Source organism: Muscardinus avellanarius (genome assembly GCF_963383645.1).
Source record: "Muscardinus avellanarius genome assembly, chromosome: 2".
Taxonomy (NCBI): domain Eukaryota; kingdom Metazoa; phylum Chordata; class Mammalia; order Rodentia; family Gliridae; genus Muscardinus; species Muscardinus avellanarius.
Genome location: NC_137787.1, coordinates 171,792,500 through 171,816,363, shown reverse-complemented (window position 1 = coordinate 171,816,363; position 23,864 = coordinate 171,792,500). Strand labels below are relative to the sequence as shown.

Below are 23,864 nucleotides of genomic sequence, written 5' to 3'. Positions count from 1 at the left end.
TCATCATTTTTTAGAGTTTAATACTAAAACCAGAGCAGTAGGAAAGTTTCCTATACCTTACCCTTGTTTGATTCTGTTTGTTTCAGGAGCCACTTTGATGAGGTTGTCCAGGCTTTGGCCACTTGGAAAAAAATGACAAGATCAGTGGTAGATTTACATCAAATGGTTGCAAATATTTGTTGAAATGGAGAAATAATTTTTGTCATAAAAATATATGTTAAAATAGAGATCTCATCAAAGGGCTGAAGTTTTTCATCACTAACTATATGAAGAGAGAAAAAGAGCAAGAGATGTGCCAGGCACTGTTCTAAGTAACTGACATAATTAATCTGATTTTCACACCAATCCTATGACACAGAAAGTATTATCTTTCTTTCTTACCATCCCTTTTCTCTTTTTCTTTCATTTATTTCTTTCCCTCCCTTCTCCTTCCTTTCTTTCTTTCTTTCTTTCTTTCTTTCTTTCTTTCTTTCTTTCTTTCTTTCTTCCTTTTGTGGTACTGGGGATGGAACACGGAAAAAAAGGGGTTCACTGAGTTGCAAAGGGCCTCACTAAGTAGCTGAGGCTGTCTGTGAACTGCAATCCTCCAGTCTCCACCTCCCAAATGCTGGGATTATAAACACGCATCACCACGCCTGGCCTCTTTCTTTTCTTCTTTCCTACTTTCCTTCTTTCCTTCCTCCCTACCTACTTCCTTCCTTCCTTCCTTCCTTCCTTCCTTCCTTCCTCCTTTCTTTCTTTTCTTATACTGGGAATTTAACCCAGGAGTATTCTACCTCTGAAATACATTGCTAGTCATTTTTTTCATTAAAAAGAGGATCTCACTAAGTTACTGAATCTCACTACATTGCTGAGACTGATATCAACCTGCACTCTTTCTGCTTCAGCCCCCTAAGTACTGGGATTAGAGGCATACACCATGACACCCAGATATCATCCTGATTACATAGAAATAAAAACTGAGACACAGAGTAAACATATTCCCATAAGGCTAGGAGTAAAAGAGTTTGAATTTAAAGCTAGAAAATCTAGCTCCAGAATGCTGGAGCTTTACCATAACACCAACCATCTTATTGGAATTTAGTGCCTGAACCAGAGCTGGAAGTATAGCGATCACCCAGCCCCATTTGCTCTCTTTGAGGAGGAGAAAACCAAAGCCCAAACAGAAGTGAAAAATCTGAGATCACACAAGTTTAAGGACAAATCCCACTCTATGGGTATCAGTCTCACTCTCTTTCCCTTCACTAGTACCATCCCTTCTTGCTTAAGAAAAAGAAACCAATCTCTAAATAAAAACGTTCTCTTCATCCTGGGAAAATAAACGTGGGCCTAATGGATCAAAGTGTACCTCATTATATCGGAAACCAACCGACCAAAGTCTTTAACATTTCTGATAGGAAGTAGTCAGGGTTACAAGGCTTTTCTTGGTGATCACTGGGTTCAGCATTAGTCAGCTGAACTGATGATTTAATTATGCTGATAAGCACTGGTCAGCTTGAAAGAACAATAAAAAGGTAACAAAATCTTACCTTTGCATACTTTTTCCTGATGCTGTACTCACTTTGATGAGGTTGTTAAGATCTTTGCAACTTTAAGCAAGAACAACAAAAGAAAAACATGATAATTGGATCCATTGGCTGTTTTGATTTAAAAAATATATGTGCGCAAGATGAATTTTATTACTAAGTTTATGAACTGAAATCAATACTAGTCTATACCTATACTTTATTTTTCTTTTTGTGGTACTGAGTGTAGAACTCAGGGTTCTACCTCTAGGCTATACTCCCAGGTCTATTTTATATTTTATTTGGAAACAGGGTCTCATTAAGTTGCTAAGAGCCTCACTAAGTAGCTGAGGCTGGCTTTGAACCTGTGCGATCCTCCTGTCTCAGTCTCCCAAGTGCTGGGATTACAAGCGTGCGCCACCACGCCTGGCTTTATACTTAAAAAAGTAAAAATTTCAGCCTTCATACAAACAATAAGTATACTGTATAACAAAACATTGCTTTGTTGAGCCAGGTGTGGTAGCACACACTTGTAATCCCAGCATCTGTGAGGTTGAGACAGGAGGATTATGGTTTATGACAGCCTCAGCTACTTAGGCCCTTTGCAACTCAGTGAGACCCTGTTTCAAAATAAAGAATAAAAAAGGGGCTGGAGGTATAGCTCAGAGGTAGAATGCCACTGAGTTCCATCCCCAGTAACATAAACAAAAATACTGCTTTGGCCAGTCATGGTGGTGCACACTTGTAATCCCAGCATTTGGGAGGCTGAGACTGGAGGATCGCAGTTCGTGGACAGCCTCAGCTACTAGTTAGTGAGGCCCTTTGCAACTCAGTGAGACCCTGTTTCAAAATAAATAATAATAAAAAGGGGCTGGAGGTGTCGCTTGGAGCTAGAATGCCCCTGGGTTCTATCCCCAGTACTGCAAAAGAAAAAAAAATTAAAAAATTTAAAAAAATTTAAATGTTGCTTTGTTAATAATTTACATTTGTTGTATCATTTTGTCTTAAAGGGGGTGATATATCCAGTATTTCCCTTGATCCTTACAATACTTCAATGCCAAAAATAGAACAAACATTATGGTCCTCATTCTGTAACTAAAGAACCTGCAGCTCAGTGTTCCAGGGACACGCTTTAAGACACCCAGGTGGTAAGTACTGAGGTTTGGACTTTGATTCCAGTCAAAGGTTTTTCAACTCATCCTTTGAGTGTCACAAATTGATGAAGAAGGGAAAGAAGAGAGATAAGACACAATCCTCACCTTTGGTTGCTTCTGTTTCTTTCAGGGGTCACTTTGATCAGATTTTCAAGGCTCTGGCCCCTTTAAAACATTGAAGAAATGGTGAAGTTAATGGTAGGTTTTCACAAGTGGATGAAAGTATTCATTAAAACTCAGAAATAGCCAGGCGTGGTGGCGCACGCTTGTAATCCCCGCGCTTGGGAGGCAGAGACAGGAGGATCGCGCAGGTTCGAAGCCAGCCGCGCACGCTGGCTTAGGAGACCCTGTTTCCAAATAAAAATGTAAAAATAGGTCTGGGAGTGTAGCCCGGAGGTAGATGGGCTTCCAGGAACCCCAGTACCACCACCAAAAAAAAAAAAAAAACTCAGAAATAATATAAGCTCCCATTTAAATCATGCCAAAGAATTGAAGACTGTCAAAGGTGACGATGCAGGTCAAGTAGGCGTTTATACATCTCTGAAACTCATGCAGACTCAGTAAGACAAATTTTAATCTTGGAGCCATTTGACCAGTAGCAAATTTTGCACTAGCACTCTCTGTTTTGGTGTATTTATTTCTTTTTATTTATTTATTATTATTATTTTGGCGGTACTGGGGGTGGAAACCAGGGGCTTTCTACCTCCAGGCTATACTCCCAGACCTATTTTTTAATACTTTATTTGGAAACAGGGTTTCATTAAGTTGCTGAGGACGGCTTCGAACCTGTGCAATCTGCCTGTCTCAGCCTCCCAAGCACGGGGATTACAAGCATGCACCACATGCCCGGCTGTTTTGGTGTATTTAATATCATGATGTCAACCTCTGTCAGGCACATAAAACATGTTTTATTAATCTATATACTTTTCTAATGGAACATTTCAGAAGGTATAACCTCTAAATATCAGCCTCTAACCTGTGAGGATTTTAAAACCAAATTTGGATCATCCCTGTTTTTTTTTTTTTAAGTTGACATCCATTGTCAGACATCCTATTATAAAAATGTACTAAGATAAAGGTGCCACTTGGCTAAAATCTACAATATATGAAATGTATGTCTCTGGTACTCAAAAGTGTGTGTTTGAACAGCATGTTTTGAATAATTGTTTTGCCAATGAACAATAAGAAGATCAAAATCTACAGCATTCTGAAATGCTCCAAAGTCAAGGGTAAGACATACAGACCGTTGTCTAAAACTCCATGCCGTCACTGGAAACGCTTGAGCACGTCTTTGTTGCCCTGTGGCACATGCCCGCTACTGATCTTAATGGGGCTTTGCTGCTCTTACTGCGTCTACATGTGTTTTCCACATACATCTGCCAACAAATGCTCCTCTGATCTCCAGAGCATCCCACGTGGGAAAGAGCATCCACAGGAAGGTGCTTTCACTGGGTTTCTCCTCACTCTGTGACCCGGCTAAGAGGCTAGCCAAAAGTCTCTGAGGTTTCTTCCACACAACATCAAAGATACAGATATTTGGAGGCAACCAGATGTTGACCCAAGTGTTTTGCTTGTCTCCAGATGCCTGAGGACAGGATACACAGACTAAAAGCAGCAACAAAAATGTGGACCTTTGACGTGCAAAGAATGGAACAATTAACCTCACAGAAAGAAACACTCTCCTCCAAATTACCCCTTGCTGATTTTTGCCCCAAAATATGAATGACAGGGACTGATTAAAAAAAAACCACTCAGGTTTCTATTTCCAGATTTGAGTATTAAAAAATACCAGAATATTAAGTATTAATAATTCCTTCCTTTATTGCTTGTGGAATCTGCTTTCATTGTATTGTCAAGAATTTGATCTCTTCAAACATTAATTGAGACACATAATAGTATAGAGTTGTTTAAAATCTTACCTTATTATAGTCAATAAAGAAAAAGAAACTAGTTAATATGGTAATATAATTAATGTAAAGATATAATATTTGAGTTTAACTATATGAAGCAATGTCTCATAGTATACCTATCTTTCTTAGTTATACATTTGTGTGAGTGTGTGTGTGTGTGTGGTACTGGTGATGGAACCCAGGGGCATTTTACGTTGGAGCTACACCCCCAGCCCTATTTTTTATTCTTTATTTTGAAACAGGGTCTCACTGAATTGCAAAGGGCCTAAGTAGAAGCTGAGGCTGTCCTTGAACCACAATCTTCCTGTCTCTTCCTCCCAAATGCTGGGATTACAAGTGTGAGCCACCACACCTGGCTTATACATTTCTTTTTAATCCACAAATTGGAAAGCCCAGTGGTGTAAGGACTAGGCTCCGCCTCAAGTTATGGGATTGTCTTGAGCAATACAGAGACATGATTAGCCTACATGAGGGAGGCATCCATCCCAACTCAGAGGAGGGCAGGAAGTAGACAGTCATGCATACAAATGAGTGCCACAACTTCAGGTAACAAAACATGCTATCAACAATAAGAAAGTGCCTAGTGCTCGCAGTACTGGGGACACAGGAGAGGGTGGTGATTTAATCATATTTAGTGGTAAGAAATGAGCTGTTCGAGTAGGTAACACTAAGGGAACAGAGCATTTCAGAAAGTGGGAAGAGTGCACACAGAAGCCTTTAGGTAGGAAGGATCCAAGGATAGGAGAGAGCCATTCAGCAGGGCTTTATTGAAAAAGCAAAAGGCTGATGCTAAGCATCAGGATTGTATTCTACCTGAAAGAGGAGACTATTGAAAGTTTTTCCAAAGGGAAAGAAACATGGACTGAATTTGCTAGCTATTTATTTATTTATTTATTTATTTATTTATTTATTTATCTGGGTGGTATTGGGGTTAAACTCAAGGCTGTCCTACCCTTGAGCTATACCCTCAGCCAGATTTTATTTTTATTTTCAAAAGGGTCTGACTAAATTACTGGGGCTGGCCTGGAACCTGCAACTCTCCTGTTTCAGCTTCCCAAGTACTGGGGTTGTAGATGTATATCATCAAGCCTGGTTTGATCTGACTATTTTTAAAAGATCTACAGAACTTCTTTATGAGTAGAAAAAGGGTTTGACAGCTACAATCCTTTAATCCTCTCAAAGCACAGCCACACAAATACAGATACACACACTGCACACATGCTCACACATACGAGTCCACACACACGTAGATAGATACGCACTTATGCACTCACACACACACAAAAGCATATACATATTCATGAACACATAAGCATTGTGCACATTTGTAATTGAACACATAAGCATTGTGCACATTTGTAATTATACACATGCACAACATACATACATTCATGTGCATGTGCACTCACATACACACATACATGAATATCTACCTATGAGCATGTGCATGCACATACACATATATACATGCATACATACATGTGAATGAAAACATGAACACAAACATTTTTTTTGGTACTGGGTACTGAACCCAGGGGCATTCTACCTCCAAGCTACACCACCAGACCTTTGTGTTTTTTATTTTGAAGCAGGCTCTTGCCAAGTTGTGGAGGGTCTCACTAAATTCCTGAGGCTGGACTCAAACCTGAGATCTTCCTGTTTTAGCTTCCCAAGTACTGAGATTACAGGTACGTGCTACTATGCCTGGCTACATACTAACATTTGCATGCATACATACACATGCATGTACGCATAGGCATGTACACATATACACACTCCAATATATGAAGATAAAACAAGTCACAATTTGAAAAAATCAGATACAAATTAGAAAATACTTATTTTTCTCGGAAGTCAAGGTAAAACAAATATTTGAACACTACCTAAAATAATGAGAAAATACAATTAATCTGGATTCTTATTATTATAACAATGGCTTGTGTCTAATACATGAGAGTATTATGTGTCCTCATCATCCATCTTAGGTAGATTGGTAAAGTGAGGTACAGGGACACAATTAGAAAGAGCAAGAATTGGAATCCAGGTCTTTCAGGATCTCCGTGCACATTCGCTGCCACTGGTTACCTCCCTACACCACCCAGAGAGCCGAGATATTCAGTGCTTTTTTTCTTGGCCTGTTGGTTGTATGACTGTGCACGCCTCGAATTCTTCAGGTGGTTGTTCTTCCGACCACACAACACAGCCCAAAGCAGGACAGCTTGCCGGTGTGCAGCCAGCTCTTAGCTAGCTGTGTCCTTGCTCTGCCAACAGGGCCCATGGGCACTGGTGACACATTTTGGAATCAACACTGTAGTATCATGTACTGAATTAACAGAGTGGAAAGGAGTTCAAGGGAAACCACATGGAATTACTTGGTACACTGTTTTCAGCAACATGCCAAGAAGCTCAGTTTCAAAAATATTCCATCTGCTTTTAAAAATATAAAAAGCAAGAGGACATAAGCTCTCCAGACTGACTTAACATTTCATGGATAAGAGAATGCTTTTAATCAAGTATGCTTTTTTAAGCTTGTCATCTTTAAATACACACCACCCTGAATGCATATGTATACAGATATACCATACAGGCACACTGTGCACACACGCACACACGGACTACTAATATATGCATATACATGTACATCCACACACTGCTTCTTATACATACACACATGCACATATACTTTTATATACTACTGATACATAACACACTTACAAAGAAATAAATCCCTTAGCTCAGTAGATGTCAGTCAGAATTCCCGCTCAGTTTCTCATAATCACTGAATAGCAGATTTCACCCAAGAATAAAATGCAAGTCTTCTTTGTATCAGTCGTATAGGATTATTTAACATAATTATGTGTTTGAAGAAGAAAGAGCTCCCATTTGGTTTGAACTTCAATCCCCTGACTTGAAGATGAAGCCTCAGAATCCTAATGTGCTTATAATTGCCAAGTCAAAGGGAAAGAAGAGTTCTAAGTGCCTTACCTCTTGATATTTTTATTTGTCTCAGGATTCACTTTAATAAGCCCATCAAGGTCTTGTTTTCTTAAAATAAAGAAATAAGTTTTAATGAATGCCATTAAAATAAAACACTAATCAAACAAATAATGGTTAGAAAAATTAATAAGTAGTTAATACAAAAGTTATTCATGCCAGTGTAAATATTTAAAGCTGTAAATGCGAATGAAAATTCTCTTTTACATCTTGAACTAAAGGCCATTTAAATGTCATTTGTTTGACATTTAAGAAATATGTATGAGCGTACACTTGTAATCCCAGTACTTGAGAAGCTGAGATGGGAGGATCACAGGTTTGTAGCCAGCCTCAACTGCTTAGCCTCACTTAGTAATGTCCTCTGCAACTTAGTGAGACCCTGTTTCAAAATAAAGAATAAAAAATAGGGCTAGGGGTAGCTTGGAGATAAAATGCCCCTGGGTTCAATCCCCAGTACTGCAAAAAAACCCCTCACATATATCTATGCTATATGTATATATCATGTAAATATATAAGTGATTTTGAAACATATATAAGATATAGCCGGGCGTGGTGGCACATGCTTGTAATCCTCACGCTTGGGAGGCTGAGACAGGAGGATCGCATGGGTTCGAAGCCAGCCTCACCTACTTAGTGAGGCTCTCAGCAGCTTAGTGAGACCCTGTTTCCAAATAAAATATAAAAAAGGTCTGGGAGTATAGCCTGGAGGTAGAAAGCCCCCAGTACCACAAAAAAAGAAACATATATAAAATACCTAAGTGTATTGTTAAATTTATTGAACAAAATCAACTTTGCTCTCAGATACATCCTGATAGAATACACATAGCATCGAAGTAATGTAGGCTAGATGAAGTTCTAGACTAGATCTAGACCAAAATAAGTTATACTCAACAAATTTATAAATATATGTACATATATACTTAAATTATATTACATATATTATAATACTTAAGTATATATAAGAAAACACATACATTTCTTACATATATTAATATATATGCTTAAATATATATATAAGAAAACATATACATTCCTTACTCCTATTCTGTTTTTAAATAAGAAAAATGTTAGTAATTGGATAATTTAATATTAAAATAATAAGAAAACACATCTTCATACAAACTTAACGGTTCCCCTAGTCCAACCCTTTTAAAATATCATTAGCCACCAAGTAATCTTTCTTGATTAATAAAGTCAAAAGAAAACACATAGTCAGAAAGTTAATGACTCACTTCTTAGGAGACACATGGTTACCCCAATAAAATGCATGAGTGATACCCAAAGAAGCAAAAGCTAACACAGAAGGGGCCATAGGGATGCAGGACGTCAACAGATCAATAGATCCTGCAGCAGGAGTCAGAGTGGTGGAGAGCCCTCACTTTCCCAGTGGGTCTCTGCCCAGCCTCTCCCCTGCTGCTTCGCAGACCACAGTCCTCTACAGAAGGTGAAGCCAAGGCTTTCTCTTGGCTATCATTGTCATTTTGAAAATCGGCTTTGAAAATTTTGTCAAGAGTGCATTCTTTAGGCAAAGAAATTCAACTCAGTGGCCCATCCATAAAAATAAATCAAAGCCCAATAAAAAATAAATCTGGGAGAAAAGGAAATTTACTATCAGACTCTTGGGCATTTCTTCAAAAATAAGCGGTTTTATGGGGGAAGGAGTGATAGTCATGTGGTCCATCTTTAACATCCAACTCCATGCTAATGAAATATGGTTATGAAGCAAAAAAGTCAGGTCATTTTATCTTTTAATTGATCATCAGTTACAGAAATCAGAATTAAAGATATTAATAAGTCTTACTCAGTGTTTTTTAAATTTCCTTTGGGATTGACTTTCTTTAAACAAAAGTTTAAGTCAATTTCAAAATGCTCCTATAGAATTAAATATATGCTATACTTATATCTATATTGATGATTAATTCAAACATTTGGAGAAAATTATTATACTGACATTAAATTTATTTCTAGCATAAAAATTGCCTAACAACAATACAATTAATCCATAGAATTTTATTGTCCTTATGTAAATGGAAATTTAGACACTCTGTACTCTTCAAAAGAACCATCAGGGTACCAGAGATGAGACACAAAAGAGAGGAGATGAGCTTAAAGATGTGTTGCCCTCAACATTACTGAGGAGATAACCAAAGGGTCTGGTAGAAAATAGTCAACACTCAGAGACAGCCACACAGTTCTCACCCTCTGCTGGGTTCATCTGTCCTTGCATTTGGTTTGATAATAGATTGGAGATCTTGGCTTCTTTGGAAAAAATAAAATAAAAACTTTACATTGCTTAGGTTATATGCAATTTTCTCTGAAAAGTGTATAAACAAGAATGTCCCTGAATGCCATGTCAAATGTTTTCAGGACCAAATGACCCAGAAAAACCTATGATATAATTACTGCTAGCTTATCTGTATTAATTTCCACAGTAGTGTTTGATTTAAACCAGCTTAAATCAGTTTAGGAAGGTGTCCCAACATGCCTCTCACTTTACAAGTTGATTCTTTACAATGCAAAATTTACAGTTTGAAAAATGACTCTTTTTAAAATGATTTGATGAAATATAGAATAAGAGATTATATAGCAGGTTTTCTTGCACCTGCTGCAATGCAACTCATATATGTATTCTATGGAAACAGCAGACATCGTGTTATCTCTGATGGCATCTGCAGCACGGGAAAGTATCCTGCTCCCATCTTAATGAGCTCTAAGAAGCTAAGCTAGACAAAGAGCCCCACCGAGGTAGGACTTTTACTTACCCTTTCTCATTTCTGTCAGTCCTTTGATTAACTTTATTAAGACTTCCAAGGCCTTGGTTTCTTTATAACATTGGAGGAAAAAAAGAAAAGGTAGAACAAGAGAGACGGAGAGCAACTCAGAGATCTGTTCTGAATCTCTTATGACAAGAACAGATTTCACACAATAGAAGTAAGTTATAATTGGTGCCTAAAGTAGTAGAAGCTCTTAGGATCATTTAATTCAAGTGGCTCTACTCATTTCATGACTGCAAAGTGTACAGGAGTGGGGAGGGAGGAGGGGCTGCCAGGTGGGATAGGAGAGGAGTACACAGAGAGGGGTGTGTGTGTGTGTGTGTGTGTGTGTGTGTGTGTGTTCATCACAATGAACTTCACTATGGTGTATAAATGTGTTGAACTAATAAAATAATTTAATAAAAAATATCCCAACCCTTATTCAGTTATGAATGAACTAACTTCAAAGTAAAATTTTCCACCTTATTTTTTTTTGAGGATGTATTGAAGAAAGATGGGTTTTAACATCAGGCATAGCAGCACACGCTTGTAATCCAGCACTTGGGAGGCTGAGACAGGATGACTGCGCAGGTTCGAAGCCAGCCTCAGTTACTTAGCGAGTCTCTCAGCAACTTAGTGAGACCCTGTTTCCAAATAAAGTATAAAATAGGTCTGGGAGTATAGCCTGGAAGTAGAAAAGCCCCTGTGTTCTACCCCCAGCACCACACACACACACACACACAAAAGATGGGTTTTAGCATATACATCAGGATGTCTCATTTTAGCATGAATATCCTTTACATTGGGATGGTAATCAATTGATTAGCATTTTTTATCAGAATCCTTTGAGGATTTGGTCATGTCATTTCTTCTAAAAATTTCAAGAGTATATTTAAAGGTTGTAAACTCCTCTGGAAAAGTTGAAACAACTCTATCATGGCTCTAGTACCTGATGTAAATGAACTGTACAGAATAAAACTTTCACGTGTCAAAGATTAAACATTATTAGAGAATATAAGAGTTAATCCCTCAGACGCTCCAAATGCCAATGATTCCACTTTTCCATGTTCATATGCCTGACTGCACTGTAATAAGAGTGTTAACAATTTAAGTTCTCTCACTATAAGGAAGAAGGGTTTTATGGAGTGGGGAAAAACTAGGACTTTTCCCCACCACACCAAAATCAATTATTCCTGCACCAGTTTCTATTGATACCCCAGATTACCAATCACTTCTCTTTTCTATTTCCCAGCCCACAGTATGATCTGTGATGCTCATCCTCCTTTTCCAGTTTTCTATCACTGTTGTGAGTGCTCCAAACTCCATGTTTGTTTGGTTTGGGTATGGGGGACAGAACCCAGGGGTATTCTTCCCTCTGAGCTACACCCCATCTTTATTTTTCATTTGGAAACAGGGCCTCAGTAAATTTCTGAGGCCTCACTAAGGTTTTGGCACTAGTCTTGAACCTGAAGTCCTCTTGTCTCAGCATCCCAAGTACTGGGATTGCAGGCATGCACCACTACGCCCAGCTCAATAACATGTTTTAATTAAGTATTCTGTGTCTGTGTGGTTATTACTGCCAACGCTTTCCATCACAGAGACTTTTTTAAGGGTTCAATATCAGAAAGAGTGGAGAACACATCTGCCAAGGTTGACTTGGAAAGCTAGAATACCATTTTATGCACAGATTGGCACAGATAAATTGCTTTTAAAAATAACTGTGACCATAGAAATAATTATCATGTTAGGAAGACAAATTTAATGACTAGCCAAATACAGAGTAAGAAGCCAATCTGGGAAAAAATAGTAGAAATCTTTTAAATCCTTACCCTTTGTCATTCTTGATTATTCTGGGATTTTCCTTAATGAAACTGTCGAGAGTTTTGTTTCTTTCAACATAAAAAATAATATCAGTAATGAAGGTTAATTTTCTACTAATCAGAATTAGCCTAGGACTATAAATTAATCTCTTAAATCCTACTAGTTTGAACACTAATCATGAATTAACCTATTTTTGATACAAAATAAATGAAAACACATCTTTTGACCTTTAGTTATTTACAAGTACATAAGCAGAAATATACCTATGAAGAGCTGCCCAAAGTCCAACTGAAAAGTACCTTAACTATTCTAAAGATTTCAATGGTGAATGACTATGCTTCAAAACCTGTGTCTTAGGGTAAACAAAACGAGCCACAACTTGTAACAGACAATGGATTTCTTTCATTTTTAGATTTTGAAGGGATCATGTAGGTCATACCCTTCATTTTATGGGATGAGGAAACAGAGGTTCCCAGAGTCACCCAGATGTATGCTGGTGCCATAGTTAGTACCTAGACTCCCACCCTCTCCTGACCCCGATCCAGGGCCTGTCCCAACCTGACTGACCCTTGACCAAGCATGTGGCCTCCCCCGAGAACAGCACACACTCTAGGACTCCAGCAAAGTGGCCTCCTGATTGACTCTTACCCTTTGCCATCTTTGTCCATGAGAGTATTCATGTGGATGAGACTTTCCAGGCTTTGGGCTCTGTAAACAGAGAAAAACCCAAATTTTGTTAAAAAAAAAACACTGCATATGGAAAATTAAATTGTGTGGTCTCTTGAAAGGTCAAATACAATAAACTTTCTCCATGAATTGCTCATTTACTTTCATTGAATGGAGGAGCAAAAAATCCTTCCGGGCAATTATGTCTGAACTAAATGTACAATGCTGAGACTGCTGGCCCATCTGCCCGCGCATTTCCACTCCAGAACACACAGCACCCTTCCAGCTAACATCTGCAGAAAAAGGCAAGCAATCTGGGAGATAAGATGTGCAGATTAGAGACAGATGCACTTACCTTTTCTCTATTTGTTCTGCCTTCATATTTGCTCGGAAGAGACCATCGAGACCTTGATTTCTTTAAATATGTTGATTAAAAAAATCTCGTCAGTAATAATAACAGATGCTTAACTTTATATTAACAGAGACCAGTTTACATCTAAACAGGAAACAGAAGCTGGCTGGGAAAGATGAGCCACAATTCTTAAACCTGCTTTATTCCAAACAGGTGTTTCTGCAGACTCAAAATTTAAACTGCAGTGGACCTTAAACAGGATAAACTAGAAGACAGGGGATCTACAAGTCACAACAGGCTCATGGATGTGTTGTTTGGCATGTTTTTATTTTTAAAAATGAACTGGTGTTTACAGAAATGACCATGACATATGGCCATATTCTTGAATTTTCAGGATATTCTGAAAACATGCTGGAACCCACATGGCAGGTCTCAGCTGGAGCGGAGACGGCAGCTGGGAGCTTTTGACAAGATAGTCACTCTCCTTCCTGTCCCGATGCCACTGCTGCCTGTTTCTGACAGTCAGCCACCCCCATCATTTACACCTGCCTGCTGCCAGTCCAGATCTAAAATGCCCCATGAAACTGAAAAGCAGCAAATTCTAGTGACTCGTCAATAGCTGGACCATATAACCCTACAGATTATTATTGTTAGGACAGGATATAAAAACCTATCTCGGCTTGGCGTGGTGGCACATGCCTGTAATCCTAGTGCTTGGGAGGCTGAGACAGGAGGATCGAAAACCTTCAGCAACTTAGTGAGACTCTTTAAAAAATATAAATTAAAATTAAAAAAACTATCTCACCATCCTCAGATCAACTAATTCAACATTTTCTTCATTTTCTCCTTTTCTTTGGTCCCTACTGGTTTTGTTTGTCAGTCTCCAAAGTAACAGAGAAATAACTAAAATTTTATATGCCTTTTCTTCCTCCATTTTTCATTTTCTCTCAATATATTCTAAGTTTCACAATTATAAGTGACCCAAAATAAGGGTGCTTTTGAACTATGATATTCATGGGGGTTTTGTTTGTTTGTTTGTTTTGTTTTCTTTTATAGTACTGAGGATGGAAGACGAGGAATTGTACCTCTGAGCCACACCCACAGCTCTATTTTTTATTCTTTATTTTGAAACAGGGTCTCCCTGAGTTGCAAAGGGCCTCACTAAGTAGTAGCTGAGGCTGTCCACGAACCGCAATCCTCCTGTCTCAGCCTCCCGAATGCTGGGATTACAAGTGTGTGCCACCACGCCTGGCTTCATTTTTTTTTAATGTGCTTTTATTGGTGCATTATAGTCTCACATCACAATGTCAATCGTGTTGACAGTGACATACATGCACGTAGCATGTGGTGCCCTCCCTCTCACCTCCCATTTCCCTCATTCATGGGGTTTAAAATGATTAAACTGAAAGTAATAAGTAACCAAATTAATATGTACATACAGGTATTAATATTTCAGGAAGCGAAATGTGTTTATTTATATAACTGCCTTAATGAATTAATGGAGCATGAAAATGAAAGACATTCTTAGTATCTTTACACTTTAATAACCATTTCTAGCCAGAAAATGATTATTTCTTCAAGTTTTTCTAATCCAAGAATTGCAGGATATTTTTGACTAATCTTTCATATGTATCTTCATACTCAAAAGACTGGAAATATATGCTACAACATGCAATTCAGTAACAAAAAAAAGCAGACACCTTTAAATCTTACCTATTTAAGCTTTTGTTCATTTTGATGAGATTATCCAATTCTTCACTTTGGGAAGAAAAAATATCTCTCATTAGTAAAAATCTGTCCAGAGTCAAAAGACAGATACACCTCAAAATAGCTCTCGGTTCTTTGAAATAAAATGGTTGTCTTACGTTAATCATCTGTGAAAAGACAGTTTGTCCCTCAAGAAATTGCTTTAAGCAAAATGCTACTCTTTTACTCTTCCAAAAAGGCCTTTCTGCATCTCCAATTGGTCATGTTCACAATACTTTATAGCAATTGCACCTTGTCTCATGTTCATGCCCTCCCCTCACATAAGCATCGTATCACATGCACACCACTTAAACTTTAGACCTGGATTATTATATACTTTCTTTTTTTTTTTTTTTGGTGATGGTGGTACTGAGGTTCCTGGGCTACACTCCCATACCTATTTTTTATACTTTTATTTTTTTTCGAAGTGGCTGGCTTCGAACCTGCGTGATCCTCCTGTCTCCGTCCCCCAAGTGCAGGGATGATAAGTGTGTGCCACCACGCTCGGCTATTATATACTCTTCTTCAGGTTTAATGTAGTCTCTTGAACTAGATGCTTAGTATACCTTTTAAATTAAATCATAAAATGTAGGTACACTGACTTTCGATTCTATCTTTGTACAATGTATTTGCACACCAAGTGGCTACTGAAGATACCTGCTCATCCATACGTCTGGCTTCTTCCTTGGGTTCTAGTATCACCTCACTCTAGGTCAGCTAACTTTGGTAGCTGTATCTGAAAACTGCAATGTTCTTTCTGGGTGCTTTTTCAGGGGCAATCTATTTAAGCTAAAACTCTTGGGTTCAGGAATTTTCCTTAAACCACATGGGCTTAGCTTTCTTCTCCTGGGCAGGTGGCCTGGGTAGAGGGAAGAGACCTGGAAGTGCTCTTGGTTACTTCATCCAGTTCTCCCTACTGTATGCCTTCTCCCCAGCTTGTCTGTCTTCCCTCTCCCACACACTCCCACACACCGCCCCCGTTTCCCTTGCCTTCCTCATTTATTTTTTTCTTCATTCACAAATCTTGGTTCTCTCTCTGTTTTTTTTTTTTTTTCCCCAGTACTGGGGATAGAACTGTGGGGCATTCTACCTCCCAGCTATGCCCCAGCCCTAATTTTAAAAAATTCTTTTAATTCTTTATTTTTTTTTATTTTTTGGTGGTACAGGGGGTGGAACCCAGAGGCTTTCTACCTCTGGGCTATACTCCCAGACCTATTTTTATATTTTATATGGAAACAGGGTCTCACTAAGTTGCTGAGAGCCTCACTAAGTACTTGATGCTGGCTTCGAACCTGTGCGATACTTCTGTCTCAGTCTCCTAAATGCTGACATCACAAGCGTGCACCACCATGCCTGGCCTTTTTTATTCTTTATTTTGAAACAGAGTCTCTCTGAGTGGCAGAGGGCCTTGCTAAGTAGCTGAGGCTGTCCACGAACTGCAATCTTCCTGTCTCAGCCTCCAAAATGCTGGGATTACAGCATGCACCATTATGCTTGGCTGGTACTCTCTTCTTGCTCCTCTAGAATCACACATTTTCCCAAGCTTTTTCAACGCCTCTCTTTCTTCCTGGGTCATCTTTGCTACTGATCAAGAGGCTGTAGGACCTGATGACTCAGTAGTCAGTCTGGGGCCTCTGCATTCCAATTTGGGACCCACCTATTATTCATTGGTGACCCTAGGAGACTTGCCCTAGCTCTTGCTGACTCCATTTTTCCATCTTTAAAATGGGTATAGCAATTGTACTCATTTCAAAAAAGAATTGACACGTTAATGAATAAAGAGTGCTTAGCATGATGCCTGTCGGGTTGTAAATTCTGTTAATTTTTGCCATTAAAATAACGAATAATTCAATGAATACTAAGATTTTTATCTAATACATACTTGCTATATTTACTTTTTAACTGAATTTAGAGACATCAAGACACTGTCTGAGGAGTGTCAGAGTCACTTAAGTAGAGAGGCCGGCCATAACAAGTTTGCCATAAGACCTGTCAAGGGCAATCCTCTAAGAGACCCTAAAAATATGTTAAAGTGACAGCCATCACATAGGTGAATCCTTTCAAGTCATCTCATACATTCAATGATAGGATTAAAGGCTAAAATAAATACTAAAAGAAAAAGTTGCTGCTACTGACAAAAAAGAAAGAAAGAAAGAAAGAAAGCCAGCCAGCCTTATTCTTGCATGGGACAAATACCACCTGCCCTAACACGGTGCTCTCTTATTGTTTCTTGCTTGAAATTCTACTCACCAACTCTGAGGCTACAAATCTGTTCATGTCCCAAGGGGAAAAGCAAGCCTAAGAATCATGTAAATTTTACCCCTAAAACTTTCAGACTGGCATGAGTCACAATAATCTAATTCTCAGGCTCTGGGTTTGCTTGTGTTTATCTGAAGAAAATTAGCATAAACCATGAGAAGATAGACAGTGATAAATTAAATTAAATGGAGACTGTATTCCAAATAAAGAAACTGAGCTTTCAAAATAATTGTAATTTGATGAAAGCTCTGGATATTAAGTTTCACCATTGTACTAGCAACAAATTAAATGTCCTTAATCAGATAGCAGTAACATTCTATTCCACAAAGAGCAGTTTGGATAAATAAAGCCATTTCTATTCCCTTTGGATGGTTAGTAAAACATTGTCCCTGGTCCATGTCAAAGCAGCAGCCTCTCTCTGTGATGAGTGTTTGTGGCCATGCGATTTGTGCATCACGACGATGGAGCGGGGACGGGAAAGTCAAACCAACTGTTGCTCTCATTGTTTTTCTTTGATTTATGTCAAGCCATAATTTCTCTCCAGCATCACTCAATTATCTCCCCTCAAACATTCCCATTGCTCACCAAAAATATTTAATTTCTATTGAAAAATACTATCCACAAACAAAAATAAATTAATAAAATGAAAGTTCTACAAATTTAGATGAAAGCCGAAATGGAAATGAGCAGGCACGGCCCCTTTTACAATCTCCACTGGGACACAGAGCTCCCGTTAGCTGATGATTTTGCACAGGGAAACCAAAGGCCACTTTGTTTCTTTTCTTCAGAACTTTTGAAGGAGATGGCAATCTCCAGTAATACTAAATTACATTAAACAAGGGGGAAAATGTGGCTTTGAGATTTCAACAATGGAATATTTATGCTGGATGTTTTCTCACTGCTCATGATATTAACACAGTCAACTCTATCGATACTTCCCTTGAACAAAAAGGCAGTGTGCCAGACACTGAAAATGGCATCGGGTGAGTAAGACAAAATATCTGCCCCGAAGATTGTGGAGATGATGGATGGGGAGAAAGGCACACATAGCATGGGACAGCCGCAAATGTTGGGAAGTGCTGTAAAATACGGATAATGGGAATCTAATCGCTTAGAGAGACAGAAGTCACATCCTGCCAGATCACCCAGGGATCGCTTCACGGAAGAGGAGATATTTGACCTGAATGTTGAAAAATGGTAGGACTTGGATGGATTGACATGATGGCCTTGTGGTTGGAAAAGACTGCCACATGGACTAAATGGCACAAACAAAGGCAGACTGCTTGGGAATTACAGAAGTGGTCTAAGCTGGTGCTGAATGTAGCATAAATAATACCAGTGAAGTCAAATGTAACCCTGGAACATTAGGCTGCAGCCAGGTTGCAGAGGCCTTGAATGAGGTTAGAGGTAAGTAAATGGGCAATGGGTTGTAGGACCAGCAATTATTTAAGCAAAAACTTACAGGAAAAAAAAATAACTGTCTGGCATTGACGGGCAGTCATGGTTTACGGGAAGGAGAGACTGAAGGGACACACATAAATCTGAAGAGCTACTCTAATTCCCTAAGCTGGAATCAACAAGGCTTTGAACTGGAGTGAGGCCATGTGTACCTAAGAGGCATTGGAGACATTTAACTTATACATGCCTGGACAACATCAAGCTGGGAAGGGATGATCGAGCATGCTTCCACAAAGGTGAGCCCAAGGGAATAAAAGAACAGAAAAATTGAGGGGAGAGCACATTTGGGGAGGAAGTAGACTATGGCCATAGACATCCTAAATAGGGGTGCTGGGGAGACAGGTTAGTTGAGACCTGAGCCAACAGCACAGTATGAGATTGCAGATGTGGGATGAGATCTGCTAGCTGAGGTTACTAGGATGAGTGAAACTGGCAGAAAAGGGCAGCAGAGGAAGAATCCTGTCCGTAAACGTCAGCATTGTCCATTACTCAAGGATGCTTCTGTACAGACACCAATGCTTTATGCTTCTAAGTTATATGTAATAGACAGCCCTGCAGTTTTGTTCATATTTGGAAATTTTTAAGGTACTAGCTACCCATTTTTGAAGAAGGAGAAGGGAAAGCTAAGCCAGAGAGCTCTGTGACCTCACCCCTTGTCAGCTGTCGGAAGCGGAGCGGGCACCTTGATGATGTTATCAGCATCCTGACTCCTTCAAACAACAAGAGAGATACACAGGTCAGTGACAGCAGAGCCAGCTTGAAAGGAGCTAAAATCTATCATCCATTTCTATTAAAGAAGCTAATAGTCCATGTGTTGCTCAGGAATTAATAGAATTTAGCAAAATGGTTTCTGTTCATGGCACACACGCACCCCCATTGACACAAACATATGCACACACATGCATCCTACTCTGTCATTCCACCTGGGTGTTGGCTCTGCTGTCTTGTGCTTGTGGAAATAACTCTATTTTCCCCAAAGTACCTTGTTAAGGTTTAAGTTTGGAACTTCTTCCAAAAGGTTCATGTGTTGAAACCATGTCTCCAAAGCAATAATATTCAGAGATGAGATGATTGAATCAGGGCTCTAATCTCACCAGTGGACATGCCTACTGAAGGACTAATAATTTGAATGGATTAACTGGGTGGTAACTAGGCAGATGGGGCGTGGAGGAGGAAGGTGAGGGAGTGGCCGAGGTAGTCACTGGAGGCGTGGCCTTGGGACCACTTCTGTCCTTGGTATCTCTCTGTCTCTTTCTCTGCTTCCAGCCACCATCAATTTGAGCTCAGCTTTCCTCCACCATGATGTCTGCCATGGACTTGGCCAACTACAGACTAAGCCTATGAAACCCAGAGCCAGGCAAATTTTTCCTCCTCTGTGTTGTCTGTGTCTGATATTTTTAGTCACAGCAATGGAAAAATAGACTAGAAGAGACCTGTATTGGTGGCTCCCAAATTCTTCACTTAAGAAAGATAGAAAAGAAAATCCAGTTAGCTTCACAAGTAGCCACAGAAGCAAGTTCAGAAGTTCTTTCTCCTAGATCCAAGGAGAATTAAGCAACAGGGCCAGATCATTAATTAGTCCCTCAAAAGAGGTGAAAATGTGTCTTCTCGGGCTTCTAAATTAGGAAAGGAAATTATATTTTAAGTTGTAGGATAGACACAAAAGACTTGGTTCCATCCTGACCTCCCTAGATCATGAAAATGAATAATAGGAAAAATTCTAACAGGTTTCCCTGCAATTAAGACCTGTGTTTCACAAACATCTCATAGAAGTTTAATAGGGTTGCACAAAGAAAGGATTTTGTTGTCAATTAAGTTTAGGAAATAGAACCCCCTTTTTGGCAATTCAGAATACACAGAGAGGCATGCTAAAAGTTCTGAAGTGTCTCTTGCAGAGAACGGTAACTCATTATTTCCTAAATGTACTGAACCATTAAAATTCATTCACATAACATCCTTTGATATCTTGTGGCACATGGAACATGGTTTGGGAAATGCTGGGAGTTGTACTTTATGTTCCTACATAAAGGAAACTTTATAGGAACTTTATGTTCCTATAAAGGAAACATGATCCTTCCCAAAGGTGAGGTGTGTTATGTGTCTCCAATTGGGACTCATCTGAGAGTCAAGACTTATAAGGAAAAAAAGTGTGTGTGTGTGTGTGTGTGTGTGTGTGTGTGTGTGTATTAAACCTTAAAAATTTTTGTCAAGCCGGGCGTAGTGGCGCACACTTGTAATCCCCGCGCTTGGGAGGCGGAGACAGGAGGATCGCACAGGTTTGAAGCCAGCTGCGCTGGTTTAAGAGAACCTGTTTCAAAAATATAAAATAGGTCTGGGAGTGTAGCCCTAAGGTAGAAGGGCTTCCAGGAACCCCAGTACCACCAAAAAAAATTTTGTCAAAAAGTTATTTACTGGTTTATCACATTGATGGACTTATAAAAATAGCACTATTCAAAAAGTATTTTTAAAAATAGTATTTTTCATGTAAAGAAAGATAAGATATATCTACAATAAACGCTAACCTAGTTAGGTAGGATGTGCAGACAACTTCCTGCAGACTTCCCTGGGAAAGCCAGACATATGGGAGATGCCACCTAACCCCAAAGAATCAACACAATTTGTAAGCCCATTCCTGATGCTACAGAGGAGCTGGGCTTGACTTTCTACAGTTAACACTAGACAAAGCCTTGTAGCACAAATTCAACTAAGTGACTGCATTTCTGCCCATTCATTCAGAAAGTATGCCATTGACTTTGGGACCTGTGCCAGGAATACAGAGGTGAACAAGCTTTCCCTCCTTCAATGGGCTTCTTTTTATCCTGTTACCATGTTCAGACCATTGTGGTTGGTTCTTTAGCCTATTTTTTTTCCCATCATCCCAGATGTAAACAACCATTAAAAACTGAGCAACAAATATGCCACTCATGGAAATTTTGAAGTAACTATTACATTTGCAAAATTAAAAACCTGGGACTTAGTGAATTAATGAGAAGCTTAGGATAGAAAGACAAGGAGAAAAATTCTATCAGGTACTATAAAAACCACTTACTCTATTGAAGTCAGCTAGAAAATTGACTTTATCTTCTTAAATGTGAATTGTTTTTATTTCAAAGTATAAAGCATATTCTATTATTGCCACAATTACATGTGTATAGACAGAGATTGTTTTACCTTATATTTCTCTGAGCAGATCTGTTGGTTTCTGCATATAATTCTGGTTTAGGTGGACAAATCTGCCTATAGTTTCAAAGATAATGTCAGTTAAAAAACAATTTTCTATTAAATTAAATTTATAAGAAGAAGTTTATGTTCAGAAAGATCAAAGTAACATATCAAAGTCAATCAGTAAGGTAAATATGAGAAGGAGGTAGGGGGAGGGTGTGGGGTGGGGATTGGGGAAGGGCTACAAGAGTGATGTGTGCATATATGCCTCTACCATATTCTACCCCATTAAGATGTATGACTACAATGCACTAATAAAAAAATTAAAACAAATAAATAAAAGACACAATAAGACTAAAAAAAACCCCAAACAAAAAGATCAACACATACTAGAACCGTATCACTACCTACCATAATAAGCTTTACCTTAGTACTTTAGGTTAGTTAGAACCCAATGGTTTTCTATTTGAAAAACTACAGTTTAATATACTAATTTTAAAATTTTACCTTCTTTCCACATATTTTTAAACCATAGAATATATCTAGAAATATCTCTTCTACATATGTTTATGTTCATTATTTTTGGTTTCCATTTAGCAATGCATTTTCATATTGATCTTCATTATATAATGATAAAATAAAATATCAAAATCTTTTTGGTCATTAGCCATTAAAGGGATAAGTTTTTTCTTAAAGACACCTCATATGAACACTATCAAGATATTTTTTTTCTCAGATAATACAGGAAATAAATCTAAATTTCAAATACACCTACTACCTTGAGAATGGCCACGCTGATCTGACAGCAACACTAGGTTCTGTCACAATTTCTGATATCAGGCTTTTCATGACTCTTTTTCCTAGTATCTGGCTGACCTACTTATACATTCTTGCTTGTTCTCAAGAAGCTATATTCAACTATGTTTTGTTCTCCCGAGGACATGTGTTAATTACATAGGAAACACTTCCTTTCATATTCTTTCATTAAAATCATCTTGCTGTGATTAAAGTCATCAGGGTTTAAAAAACATGCAAGTTGTCCTAATTTTATTTTTCAGATCATTGATAGAAGAAAGAAATTAGAGTAGTAAAAATGGACTAGACCAATTTCTATGAAATTCAGCTTCTTCTGAATCTAACAAGCTCACTAGTATCACTGAGTTTTAGATGACAATTTAAGTGGTTCAAGGCCAATTTATTTTAGGTCTTTTAAAAAAATCCTACTCGAATTAAGATTTAATTGTTCAATACTATAAAAGTAAAAGGAAAAATCAGGTAGGCCGGGAGTGGTAGCACACGCTTGTAATCCCTGCGCTTGGGAGGCGGAGACAGGAGGATCATGCTGGTTCGAAGCCAGCCTCACTGGCTTAAGAGACCCTGTTTCCAAATTTAAAAAAAATATAAAATAGGTCTGGGAGCATAGCCCGGAGGTAGAAGGGTTTCCAGGAACCCCAGAACCACCAAAAAAAAATAAAAAAGGAAAAATCAGGTAAGGTAAAAGCTTGAGAAGTTATTTTTATGAGTTAATTTTAAATAAGTTATGCATCTAATCTATATTATTAACTAGTTCAGTGAAGAAATATTCTCTTGCCTCATTTTAAAAAAATGCTCTCATTCTAAGGATAAAATTTCAAAGACATAATGATGTTTCACAGGATACCAGTTCAGATCTGGAGTTTTAGCCCAACAGGATGAGTACCTAATGATACAGTCCTGCTTCATGGTCAGCATGGTACTAAAGAACAGGTCTGTAATTGCGACTTATTGAAGAACAGCTCTACAACGGTGTCTTTCATAGTGTCAAAAATCACCATCAAAAAGCAAAAATACAAAAGAGTCAAAGGCATGCACTCAAGCAGATCTAACATATTGAGTCTTCACTGAGATTCCATTTTTTAAATCTCATGAGAATAATGGAAATGGGGGACAGACATCTTGAAAAACAGTTCAAGAATATTAACAACATAACTGGAAGACAAGGGAAGATGTCCAGATCTCTGGATTCACTTCTAAGTATTAAACAGAGAGTGACAGAGGCTCAAAGAGAAACATCAAATTTGTTTTTCCTGATTCAGAGGCAAATT

At 38.5% G+C, this 23,864-nt stretch overlaps 1 protein-coding gene across 1 annotated transcript in view; it reads right to left on the bottom strand.

Moving 5' to 3' along the window:
- The window catches only part of SCEL (sciellin), a gene marked incomplete at both ends in the record, with an annotated part of 113,163 nt that overhangs the window by 52,067 nt on the left and 37,232 nt on the right, over positions 1 to 23,864 (bottom strand). The window contains 11 exons of the mRNA XM_080689489.1: positions 62 to 121; positions 1,530 to 1,589; positions 2,765 to 2,824; positions 7,555 to 7,614; positions 10,326 to 10,385; positions 12,146 to 12,205; positions 12,786 to 12,845; positions 13,159 to 13,218; positions 14,869 to 14,913; positions 19,269 to 19,328; positions 21,790 to 21,855. Of these exons, the coding sequence (XP_080545615.1) occupies positions 62 to 121; positions 1,530 to 1,589; positions 2,765 to 2,824; positions 7,555 to 7,614; positions 10,326 to 10,385; positions 12,146 to 12,205; positions 12,786 to 12,845; positions 13,159 to 13,218; positions 14,869 to 14,913; positions 19,269 to 19,328; positions 21,790 to 21,855 (651 nt within the window). The remainder of the gene's footprint in view (positions 1 to 61; positions 122 to 1,529; positions 1,590 to 2,764; positions 2,825 to 7,554; positions 7,615 to 10,325; positions 10,386 to 12,145; positions 12,206 to 12,785; positions 12,846 to 13,158; positions 13,219 to 14,868; positions 14,914 to 19,268; positions 19,329 to 21,789; positions 21,856 to 23,864) is intronic.